Source organism: Cinclus cinclus, chromosome 14 (genome assembly GCF_963662255.1).
Source record: "Cinclus cinclus chromosome 14, bCinCin1.1, whole genome shotgun sequence".
Taxonomy (NCBI): Eukaryota; Metazoa; Chordata; class Aves; order Passeriformes; family Cinclidae; genus Cinclus; species Cinclus cinclus.
The window spans coordinates 21,300,073-21,311,968 of NC_085059.1; the positions used below are offsets into that span (position 1 = coordinate 21,300,073).

The 11,896-nt window shown below is 44.9% G+C and overlaps 1 protein-coding gene across 1 annotated transcript; it reads right to left on the bottom strand.

Annotated features, from left to right (window-relative positions):
- Positions 1-3,086: 3,086 nt before the first annotated feature.
- Positions 3,087-11,665, bottom strand: CDC23 (cell division cycle 23). Its single transcript, XM_062502163.1, has 16 exons — positions 11,535-11,665; positions 10,975-11,047; positions 9,983-10,120; positions 9,680-9,722; positions 9,204-9,309; positions 8,984-9,116; positions 7,832-8,009; positions 7,648-7,745; positions 7,354-7,435; positions 6,639-6,792; positions 6,388-6,507; positions 5,956-6,031; positions 5,622-5,683; positions 4,703-4,781; positions 4,487-4,606; positions 3,087-3,618 (listed from the first exon to the last, which is right to left on the bottom strand). Exons 1-16 carry the CDS (start codon positions 11,663-11,665, stop codon positions 3,448-3,450), a joined length of 1,764 nt encoding a protein of 587 aa, XP_062358147.1. The 3' UTR covers positions 3,087-3,447.
- Between the last annotated feature and the right edge of the window lie 231 nt (positions 11,666-11,896).

Sequence of the window (11,896 nt, forward strand, 5' to 3'; positions counted from 1 at the left end):
CCCTCTCAGTGAAGCAGAGTCTGAACCTCCCCTGATGCAGCTTCACTCCATCTCCTTGTGTCCTACTGCTGGTCACCAGAGAGAGGAGATCAGCACCTCCCCCTCTGCTGACCCCCTTGAGGAAGCTGTAGACTGTGATGGGCTCACCCCTCAGCCTTCTCCAAGCTGAGAACAAAGCAAATGTCATCAGCTGCTCCTCGTAATCCTTGTCCTCAAGACCCTTCCCCATCTTGGTCACCCTGCTCTGGACATACTCTCAATAGTTTGATATCCTTGTATTGAGGTGTCCATGGCATCTTTTGACTGACACAGAATTACTAATAGGGTACTTGTGTCTTGTGCCCGCTTCAACAATGACCATCTCACCAGTCCCAGATTTCACCAAAATCGTACCCATTCCTAGAAAACCTTCTAAAATCACCAGGTGTTTACCCCACTGAAATACCCATCTGAGCCAGGTTGACAGCCAGCAGAGGCAGCATTTACAGCACAGTGGCCCTGGGTTTTAAATTCCTATGCAGAGCAGTAGGCCAGATCAATAGAAACAAAACCTGAGTCAGAACACAAGCAATAAACATCACGTTACTGCCTGAAAAGGAACAAAACATTCTCCTGATGGGCTACCCTGATGCTTAAACCAAGCGCATACCCGCACCACGCAGAATCTGACCCAGCAAACCAGAGACGTTGAGAATGGGAGTCCAGCATGTCACCTTACGGTGAGGCACAGGACAGCATCAAAATGCAAATGTTTTTTAAAAATGCATCTCTGGGGTTTTTTCCTTTACAAGAGGTAAAATTAAATTTTAAAAATATGTAAGTTTCTATGTTCCCAGCCTATAAGGTAAAAGCAGCATTTTTAAAATATTTGCATTCACAGCAAAAACCAGAAACAGGCTACAAACGAGTATTTAGTGCTATAAGGTTGCTCAAATGTAAAATCTAGACATGCTGTAAGTAGCCAAAATGAAAATGAGAGATGGTAATTTAGGCATATTTAATATAATTTAAGCAATCCGATAATTTAAGCATGAATTGCACAGCAGACCAAGAGGCAGCTTTCCTCCATCAGTAGCTGTGAAAAAGGCATGCGTTGCGTGTACAAAGAGATGCATTCTACGGGGTCTGCGTTCGCAAGACACAGAACGTCTTCTCGCACATAGATACGCCAGCCCTGACAGCCCAGGACACGTACAGGTGCAATTCTGCACATTCTGCCGGGCAGGAAGCCTTGTGTCAGCCGTGGGAGCAGCGGAGTGGGCACAGACACGCCGCGAGTGGAAAGGAGAGCAGGGAGCACTCGCAGGGCCGCGCTGGTCTCGCTTCGCTCGGGCTCCCCCGCAGCGCCGAGGCCCAGCCCGGGTCCCGCCGATGGCCGATCCCAGCCCCGGAGCATCCCATCCCATCCCATCCCATCCCATCCCATCCCATCCCATCCCTTCCCTTCCCTTCCCTTCCCTTCCCTAGCCGCCCACCCAGCGCACCGCCCCCGCACCGGGCGGACAATGACCGCCGGGCATACAATGCTGCAGGGCCGGCGGGAGGCTGAGGCGGCTGCGGGCTGCGCCTACCACACCTCTCCCGCCATCTCCTCTCCATCACCAGCGCCGGCTCCTGCTCGTGCTCCCCTCCCCTCCCGTCCATCACCTCCATCGCTTCTTCTCCCCCGACGCGCCGCCGCCCCGGCCCCCTGCAGCCTGCCGGTCATTGTTCTAGCGCCGCGGGCACCGGGCCACCCTCTCGGCCGCCGCCGCTCACCGTGCCGCTAGGGAAAGATGCCGAGCGGCGAGGGATGAGCACGGCGCATCCATCTTCCTGCCGCCGCGGCGGCTCCAGCGCCCGCACCGGCCCCGCCGCCTCCTGCGCGCCGACGCTGAGGGGACGCGCCCGCCCCGCCGCCGCCCCACGGCCGAGGCTGCGCTGCCGCTCCGGAGCTGCGGCAGCCCCGCCCGCCCCGCCGCAGCTGCGCTCCGGCAGCGCGGGCCGAGCCCTCCCCGGATCGTGCAGCTCCATCCGGACTCCCTGCTAAGCCGGCTCTGAGGGCGAAGGGCTGCAGCCTTCGGACCACAGGCAGGGGAACACCAGGTGTCCGGTGAGCCCGTGGCCCCAAGCTGGAGCTCGCCACAGGCCTTGCGACTCCCGAGGGACACATCTCATCGCTAGTCTCCATTTGGACAGCAGGTCAATGGCCACAGTATTTGGGACTGTGACCGTTGTCACCCGGGCGTCCACCTCTCCAATCCATGTCTTTCCAGCTTAAAGTACACAGTGTGGAAGCTGCACTATCATAACCACCAGCATATTAACCCCCACGTAGAGGGCCACCGAGTTTATCAAGTGCAATTTCCCCCTACTGACAACAATTTTACAAATGGTTTCATTGATATCCTTAGATTTGCATTGAAAAATTAGGAGAGTTTTTGCAAAATACATCAAGATTTTACTGTAATTTCTAGATAGGCCGGGAACCAAGAACATGCCCAATGTAAATGCATTGTACAGAGGGCCCAGGGCTGTGAACCACAGGCTTCCTGATGTGCCAACCTGTACAACTGGTCTCATGAAACACAGGAACTACGGCTAAATGGGAAAGGGCTTTTAAAATGCTTTGTCCTTGATTTAGTCATGCTACAGCCACAGGGAGACAAAGGCTGTAAATTTATTGGGGTAAACAAGGACACTAATTCTGAAACAAAGGTGTAATTATCTTTTTGCCTCCTTAACACAAAGATCAATTTTAGTTAATTTGATTCCATTGCTACAGTACACATGGAAGCCTCACCAAAAAGAAGCCCAAGGACTATAACTTCAGCATTATTTTTGAAATTGTGCTATCCCGACTGCTTTTCTACTGAAAGCTAAAACTATCCACCGGATCTACACTGAGAACTCAGCGGTCAGCTGTAGCTTCTTGGAATTCCTCTGACATTCATCAATCCTTTAACATACCCATGGAACCTATCTCTAAGTGCTTATTCTACTGCTTTAGTGAAATGTCTCCTGTGTAGTTCAAGACAAGCAAAAGTCATTAAGCAGACAGGTAGGTAACAGTCTGATGAGGACTGTTATACCACTAAGAGGTCATCCAAGGAAGTGCAGTAAAGACCAGAGGTAACTTGTCAGAATCAAACTTTAAGTGTATTTTAACTTAAGCATACAAGCTCTACCTAACACCTCACTGAGGAGTAGTCCTGTGTAGTGGGACATGTCTGCCCTCTGACTGGAATGACTCAGTGAGGAGTAGGCTCTCACATCACAGCACAGGCACTTTCACATCAGGCTCCCCTTTGCCTGTTGAGGCCCATCCGTCTTCAGCTGTGGACTCTGCTAATTCCTACCCTTCATGTGAGGGCAACAACAAAAGGAGGAATTTCCCTAGAAGTAAGTGGTTGCATGTCCCATCTGCAGTGTCACATCCAGTGCACGAGTTAGAATTATCAGAATTGTTCATGGTGTTACAGAAGACAGATTGAGAGGGGAAACACGACGTGTGGGAGTATTGTTGGCTGACAAGGATGCAGGAAGGAAAAAGGGAGCAGCAACATCTGTGGATGATGTTTCTCCTTGGTTACGAAGCTGTAAGATCTGGCGCAGCAGGGCCTTTCCTTCTTCTCTAGTCTGAAATTAATTTGTAGAAAACAGAACAATACACCTATGAATGGATGGTTTCTGGGTCAAATTCAGTATGTAAGCAGTGTAACTTAGTTTGTCATTCTGTAAGGCTACAAGCTATAAAAGCCATTCTCAATCCTTTTTTCTTCTGCTCCTTAGAAATGTGTAAGGTAAATCACTGTTTTTGTTTTAGTCTTTTCTCCTTTTACTCCTGATTGGTGTGTTTCTTGGGTATTTCAGAGAACAGAACCATCAACCACTGAAACTGTCTAAATAGTCCAGCACAAAGTAAATTGGGAAAACTTCAAATAAAGTGAATAAAGGTTGTAGAGTGCTCCAGGCAGCTTTATCGAGGATAGGCTAAACACCCTGCAGTCATGGTTAGTGTCTACCACGAGGCTGAAATTAAAAATCCCAAACTGCCCACTTACAGAGTCATAGAGTATGGAGCTGCGCACAAAACCCAAGTACTATTATATTCTCTGCACTGTCTACACAGAGAGGATGAGAAAAAACAAGTTTTAGAAGTACCACCACTCCACACTGTGTGGGAGTTTGTGACCATTCAACTACCTCCTCACCACCATGATTTTTAGCAGCCTTAAGACTCCCATATGAAGCTTCAAATTCTTTTACTTAGTGTATACCAATGAGATAGTGAAACTGAACCCTATCTACATCACACTGCATGACTTTTATCAACCATACTCAGCATTACTGATCAGTTATACACAACAACCACCACTCAGGATGTGACCTGTATGGCTGACAGCCCTCATTTCTTCATGAAAGATTCCTTCTGCTCTGAGGGGTGCCAAGATCAAGGTCACAGGTCCCTTAAGAAACAAGCACCAAACACTGTGCAGCTACTCACATCATTGAAGGCACAGCATTTCTGAGCACACGCTGAGGCTTCATCCCAAAGCTTACATTTGAAGTAGTACTGGGCCAGGTAACGAAATGCAGTGCTGACCTCCAGGTGCTCCACTACCTCCTGCAGCGAGTGGGGTAAAAAATCATCATCTGTAAGTGCCTTCCAAAGTAGCTCTACAACATGTTTACTTCTTTTATTCCCAAGATATCATCTTACCCCACAGGAATAGATATCCTGGATGTATTTGATGTAGCACTGAGCTGCCTGTTCAGATTCATTCAGCTGTTCATGCAACCTAGAAGAGGAGAAAAGTGGGTCACTGGAACAAGACTGGACTGTTGAAGACCTTCTTGGTCTATGAGAAAGTACCTGCTCATCCTGACCTGGACTAAAGCCAGGTCCTTTCCTTCAGAATTTGCAGGACATGCAATATGTACTGCCCCTTGTAGAAAGAGATGATCCAACTCACATTCATGCTGACAGACAGGGTGGCAGTCAGAAGTGACTAGACAGCTAGAAGCAGCAACAACCAAAGCAGGGACCTTTATTCTGTTGCACTTTAAACCTTTTAATAGACCTTTGCCATTCTACTTACTTGCTATTTCCTCCAATGCTCCTTCTTCCCCTGCTACAGCCCAAATTTGTACAGCAGTTTCACTTTTCACTTGCCCTTTTTCCCCCTTCACTTTTCCGACTTTATACTGCTTTATCCCCATAAAAAAAAAATCAGTGCCAATGTCACAGTATTCACATTAGACCTTTTCCAATGTCACAGTAATATACTAGAAAGGAAAAATAAAATCAAACTACAATTGTGTACATCACCTACCATCATGGGCTGCTTTTAAGTTGCAATATGACAAATAAAATTGCTAGCACTGCCTGCTCAAATCACCTCAGGATTCTGAAATCCTTTGCAACCCACATTACGCTATCATTCTCTCTAGTTATCCTTACAGAAGCAAAGATGAAGCTAGACACCAAAATTTGAAGTCACTACAGCCCTAAAGATACCAATTCTTACACAGCTCTTTTTTATTTTACACTTGTTTACATTCTGTATTTTATCATTAGGTATCAAAGCATGACTTGCATTTCACACAACCCTGACAGTTCAGTGAGGGTACATACTCACTTGGCGAGTTTCACAAGTGCCATTTTCTCCACATCTCCCACAGCATAAGCTCTCCAATAACACTGTCAAGGAAGGAAAGTCAGTCAACCAGGCCACAAAAATTACTCCAGCTCACGACTCCAGCACGCAAGTCAGAAACAAAAAACTACAGGGCATGTCAGCAAAAGGGGCACATATCTGTAGACAACTCCTTACAGCTCCTCTAGTCATATTGCAGCAGTACTTCCCCAGCTGTAACTGCCAATGAGTTTAGACAGCACCAGCTACGTGATTTTGCTGCAATTTCACCCAGTGTTCTCAGAGACACCCTAAAGTCTTACACATCAATTCTCACCTTCTTAGCTTCCACCAACTGATTGAGCTTCTCATAGCATTCTCCTAGAGCAACCAGCATACGAGAATCATTTGGTCTGTAAAAGAGCAATTCTTCAGGTAGTTTAATGGACTGCCAGCTGATCTCAGGGTAAGGGGAAGGTGGGGGTAGGTGGTCAAGGGAAGAAAATAATCTACACCTGGCAGTCTGTCATCCTTTAGCATAAAACATTACTCATACTCTTGACCAGTAATCCTCAACATTTAACTGACAAAGCTTTTGTTAACAGTTAACTAACACAACTAAAAGGATTTGAAACACTGAGACGGCACACATCACAAAGCATCAGTGTTTTTCTCCTTCCCCAATTTAGTTCTTGTATGTAAATTCCTTAGCCAGTATCAACCGTATCAGAATGAAGACCAATAAACATGGCTCCATTCTCCACTCTACCTGAGCTGGTGGGCCCGTCGGTAGTAGTAGAGACAGTAAAATGGCATTTTGAGGATTTCATAGGTTTGCCCCAAGCCATACCATGCTCTATAGTCCCTTTTGTTCACTTCTATTGCATGCCTGTCAAAGAAAAGGAGATTAATTAGACAGAAAGTCAGGATCAAAACTGAGTCCAGCAAAACACTAATAAAAAAAAATAGAAGATACTATTCCAGAAGCAAACACTATTTTGTGCAAAACACAAGCTGTACCTATAAGCCTGGATGGCTGCAGATGTATTCTTCATTTCCATATACTCATGTCCCATAAGTGTCCAGGCTCCTAGATAACGAGGATTCAGTTTCAAGGCCCTCTGGAAATAGAGTGCTGCTTTTTCATGCTGGGAACGCAAGCTATAATAATTTCCTAAAGTAAAAGTAATAATATTTAAATAAGTTTTAAAAACCCATAAGCAACCAACAAAAAAACCAACACCAACAGAGAACACTACCATAGAAAAAAGGATGTAATGTGTATTACCTACTACCTCCTAACAAATTATAAAGAGTCCTAACAAAGAGCTGATTCAAACATCAAAAGACCTTTTACCAGTGCTCTGGTCAATCCTTTACCAGCTGTACCAATCAATTTATGATTCCATCCCCTTGTAATGTCACAATCTAACAAATTAATTTCCTGCTCCTGATACACAATTATTTCCATTGGAGTTTGAAGATTATAAAGGCATTTTCAGGTACATGGGTCTCCCTTCTACCCTGGTAATACTACAGCAGCTTTCAGAGAGAAATGAGGAAAAATGCTACTCTGTCATTTAGTCTGCTTTTCAGGTTGCCTGAATCCACATTCACCAAGTAGTGATTTTGACTGCCTTGCTGGCTGATCACTTCCACAAGTGTTTCCAAGATTCCCTCAGCCTACAGACAGCAAAATAAGATGTAAAAATAACATAAAAGAACTGGCTCTCACCAATTACACAGCAGGTCTCAACACGGTACTTGTCTATCTCACATAGATTATGAGCCAGGTAGCTCAACTCAGGCTTCATGCTCTAGTGGAACAAAAGATTAAAGTGATGAGAGTACATTATGTTTGAAAGAAAACCTCAGTAACTGGCAATGCGTGCACTGCATCTCCTCCATGGAGTTGGGAAACAGAAAGCTTGTATTCACAAAGGCCAGACAGCACCAGCTGCTTTGCCAGTGTTTAACATATCTCAGACAAACATCATCACTATGGACAGGCCACAGGGAGAATGCTTACCCTTACATACAGCAAGTTGGAGAAAGTGTCCATGTTTTCTATCCTGTAAGGATCTTGTTTCCTCAGCTCATTAAAGATGGATAAAGCTTTGTCAATATCTGAAGAAACAACAGCATACGGGACACCAACAACTATAAATGCCAAGTTTACATTAAGAGGGTCATTCCTACGTTGTGTCACTGACCTCTTATATTGTGGTAGGCAACTGCAATCTGAGAGATGATATAAGTGCTTTTGGAAAACCCTGCATCAATGAGACTCTGATACTTCTGCAGAGCTTCCTCTATCAGCTGTAGCTCTGTATAAATGTGTGCAAGAAAGAACTCTTTCATCCATGTATCTGGCAAGGACAGGAACTTCAGCTAGCAAGAATCAAAGAAGAGATGACAATGAGAAGTATTCTACAAGCTACACATGGCAAAGAATCCATTATCTACCCTCCCATGACTTAGCAGATGGTCCTGAGGTAGGAGGCTTTCCTACAGTCACCGTCTTAAACCCATTTGGTCAATGGGGGAAGAAATTGTCCTCAAATATGACATCACCTGTCTCTCGCTTCAGCCATTAAATTCAAAAGTAATTTGAAAGACTGCACTTTCTTCCTGTGTTCAAACATCAGTATTGTTAACACTAATTTCAATGAACTGCCTGAGCAGGCTCAAAATTATATAATAAAAACTGCACTTCCCTTTTTCCACAAATTGGTAATACTCTCTTCTGCATCACTTTTTAAAACATTTTTTTAAGTACTGTTTTAAATACTTCATCAGCCAGAATTAACTGAAAAATTTCAGAAGTGGACTCAAATTCCATGCAGAAAGAAAAATTATCTATTTTGGTTTTATATCTGAAGTTTGTTTCTTTGATACTAGTCACTTCCTGTGTGGCTTTGTACATTGTCATTTCAGTTTTCAAAGTAGTGATTCTACATATCCTTTCAAGCTATCAAAAGTGCTCAATAACTGAGGAATTAGAACCAGATTAAGAAAAATAAGAAAGAGAAGTCTCTTAGGAGGATCTCCTTCATGTGACAAAAGGTGATAAGCCCGGTGTCAACTACTTCCAAAACACATTAATTAGAAATTTCTTAAACCACGTTGAGGGTGAATGGTAAGAAATTAGCCCTGCCTGTATAAAGATTCTCAATCTACAGAATGTCAAGCAATTGAATATAAAGAGGATTTAACAATATAATTTAGAGTCATAGACTGCCTTGCCTGACAGTGTCGCACTGAATGAAGCAGTGGGCAACATCAATCCGGTGGCAAGAGAAACACTGAATCAGGCTAAATTCTTGAGATTTGTTACCACATCTTGGTATTGCCAAAAGTTTTACCATCTCTTTATCTGTAATCAAGTTGCAAAGTTCCAGCCAGGCTCCCCAGTGCAAAGGCAGGACATGAGCAGCTTCAACAAACACATCTATTGCTTCTTTCACTAGGTCCAGTTTCCGCAGCACAACACCGTATCTGTACAAAAAAAATTATCAGGTTGACAAGAATCATGAAATTCTGCATATCCACACAAATATATATGAAATACATGCAGGCACTTACAGATAAAGGCCAAATCCATCTAGTTCCTGTGCCTTGTGTTTCTTGCTGAGCTCAACTCTCAATTCTCGTAGAGCTTCATTTTTCACCTGTCCTTTTTCCAGAGGTCCTACATGAACAGAAAGTCAAACAGCTAGCTTTCAGTAAGGAGTCTCACCACAGCAATGCAAAGTCTAGTCTAGTCTGCAATCAGAATTATCACTGACATGACATGAAGGCTTCCAAGCCTGTGTTTATTTTCCCCATTTTAAAGAAAATCGCTTAGTCTGGTCACCCAGTTTAAAAGAAGATGTAATAGATGAAAATCTGTAACCTCTAATTACATCAGTGAATTGAAAGAGAATCAAAGAAATCATGTTACAGCACACTATTATCCAAAAAATTGAGGGGAAAGCCATAGACCCAAGATGAGTCACATGAAGAGTCAACAGCAAAAGCTTCATTATCTCATCATGAGTTTCTTGACACTAGAGACTTACCCAAACTATCAACTGTCTCATCATCCTTTTTCTTCTCCCCTGACTGGAAAAGAAAGGAAATCCAAGATTACATTACAATAGTGTATTTCCTATGTTTGTTGCAGCACTTTCAGCAGTGTGTAAACTGAGTTTTCACAGACAGCACAGTTCTGAACAGAATAGCCCTATCTTCCTTTATCCCAACACACAATTTGGACTTTAAGGAGGTTATTAGGAACAGAATTAAAAAAAAAAAAAAAAAGTCAAGGAGGGGTAGGAGGCAGATAACTTCAGTGCTAGGAGGTAACCTTTTTTCTACCTTACCAGGTATCTGGAGTACATGTACAAGAAATAAGCTTTCTGGCTCTTGCAGCCCTGTAAAAAGTAGGCAGCCCTGTCATATTCTTTGAGATCGAAGTAAGACTTTGCCAATGTGTATGCATCCAGATCACGAGCATCCTCCTGCAGGGACACACATGAATTTTAAAAGCCAAAAAGCTCTGACATACTTTAGGAAAATCACGGTTACAAACATAGCAATGAAATAGCACAAAAAGCTAAAGATGCAGTTTATCCATCTTTACAGATGTTTTGAGTACTATCAGAAAACTCCCTCACATGACTGGATACTACAGTTCTCATAACGAGTACAGACTATTTAGGAACATTCAAAATAAATAGTGAGATTTCAGAAACAAATTGTGGCAAGCTGACAGAAGGCAAGGCTTAGCCATTCAATTATTATGTAGGACCATAAACAAGAAACCTGCTCAGCAATTCCATATAAAAGAATATTACTCTGCTAACATACAAGAGAACACTTCCTTGGTAAGTACACCTTGAAATATATTTATGACATATTACACTGCTCTAACACACCAGCATAGGCACATACCTATGAGTTCTACTGTATTCCTACAGAGGTGGAAATGGAGACACAACTTGTTTCTCTCGTGTCCTAATGAGCACAAGTTTAATAGCAAAATATAATTTGCATTAAAATAAATTCTGACATCAGTAAAGAGGAATAAAGTAGCGTGCATGTGATTTCAAATTTGGCTTACAGTGTCCCATTTAAGACACAGCAACAGATAATGCTTTCATCTGTGAAAGCACATTCAGCTGTCGCCCCATTGAACACACTATGGAAAGGATGTTCCCAGCATTATGTTTCAGCACAGGCTCCCAACTGTGGGATTTTGGACATTGCAATCACATTTTCCTCCACAGTTAAGATTAAACAGCCCACCCGCAAGAGTTGCAGCATCTTCTAGAGCTCACAGCCACTCTCCCCCAAGCACAGCCTGAGGCCTTACCTCGGTGAGCTCAGGGGGAGGTGGCAGTTCGTTGAGTGGCAGTGGCTCCAGGGCAAATGCAAGTTCAGCAGCCCTGAGGGAAACAGAGCATTAGAATCATTGAATCATCAAGGCTGGAGGAGACCTGTAAGATCATTAAGTCCACCCTCAGCCCAGGACTACCAATATAATCCCAAAACCACATCACCTAGCACCAGATGCAGACATCTTTTAAGTACCTCCAAAGACTGTGGTTCTACCACCTTCCTGCGAAATCTATTCCAGTGTCTGACCACCAGAGCAATGAAAAACAAAATTTCCAAAATCTTACTGAATCTCCCCTATCTCAACTTAAGGCCATTTCCTCTGATCCCCTCCCGGCAGGCATGGCAGAAGAGACTGGTTTCTACCCCACTGCAACCTCCTTTCAGGGCGTTGTAGAAAATGCTGAGGCACCCGCGAGCCTCCTTTTCTCGAAACTAAACAACCTAGCTCCGTCCCGTCCTCCCTCCCGGCAGAGAACATGTTAGGCCGGAGTCCGCCGAGCTGGGGCCCGGCCGGCTGGGCCCGGCCCCACTCACCACTTCCCGCTGTGCTGCAGCCCGCGCTCGCGGCTCCGCTCCGCCACGTTCAGCAGCTGCTTCTTAATCTCCCGCAGATCCGAGAAGTCGCCGCCACCCGCCGCCGCCACCACCATTGCCGCCGCAGCCATCGAGCCAGCCCACCCAATCACAGCCCTGCCCGCCGGTCCGCCCAATCACAGCCCCGTACACTGCGCGCCCACCCGCCGGCCCGACCAATCATAGCCCCGCGCACTGCGCTCCCCGCTCCTATACGGATTCGTCTCCCTGGGCGAGGGCGATAGGTCTCGTGACCAATCCCAGATGCGCCCCGGAGCCGTGACGTCTGATTGGCAGGTTGTGCAGGGCGTGCGCCGGAGTCG

Coding starts and splice junctions, on each gene's coding strand:
- CDC23 (XM_062502163.1), bottom strand. CDS start 11,665: ATGGCTGCGGCGGCAATGGTGGTGGCGGCGGCGGGTGGCGGCGACTTC. Junction 9,310..9,679: donor TGAGACAGTTGATAGTTTGG/GTAAGTCTCTAG, acceptor CTGTTCATGTAG/GACCTCTGGAAAAAGGACAG. Junction 6,508..6,638: donor GCAGCCATCCAGGCTTATAG/GTACAGCTTGTG, acceptor TTTCTTTGACAG/GCATGCAATAGAAGTGAACA.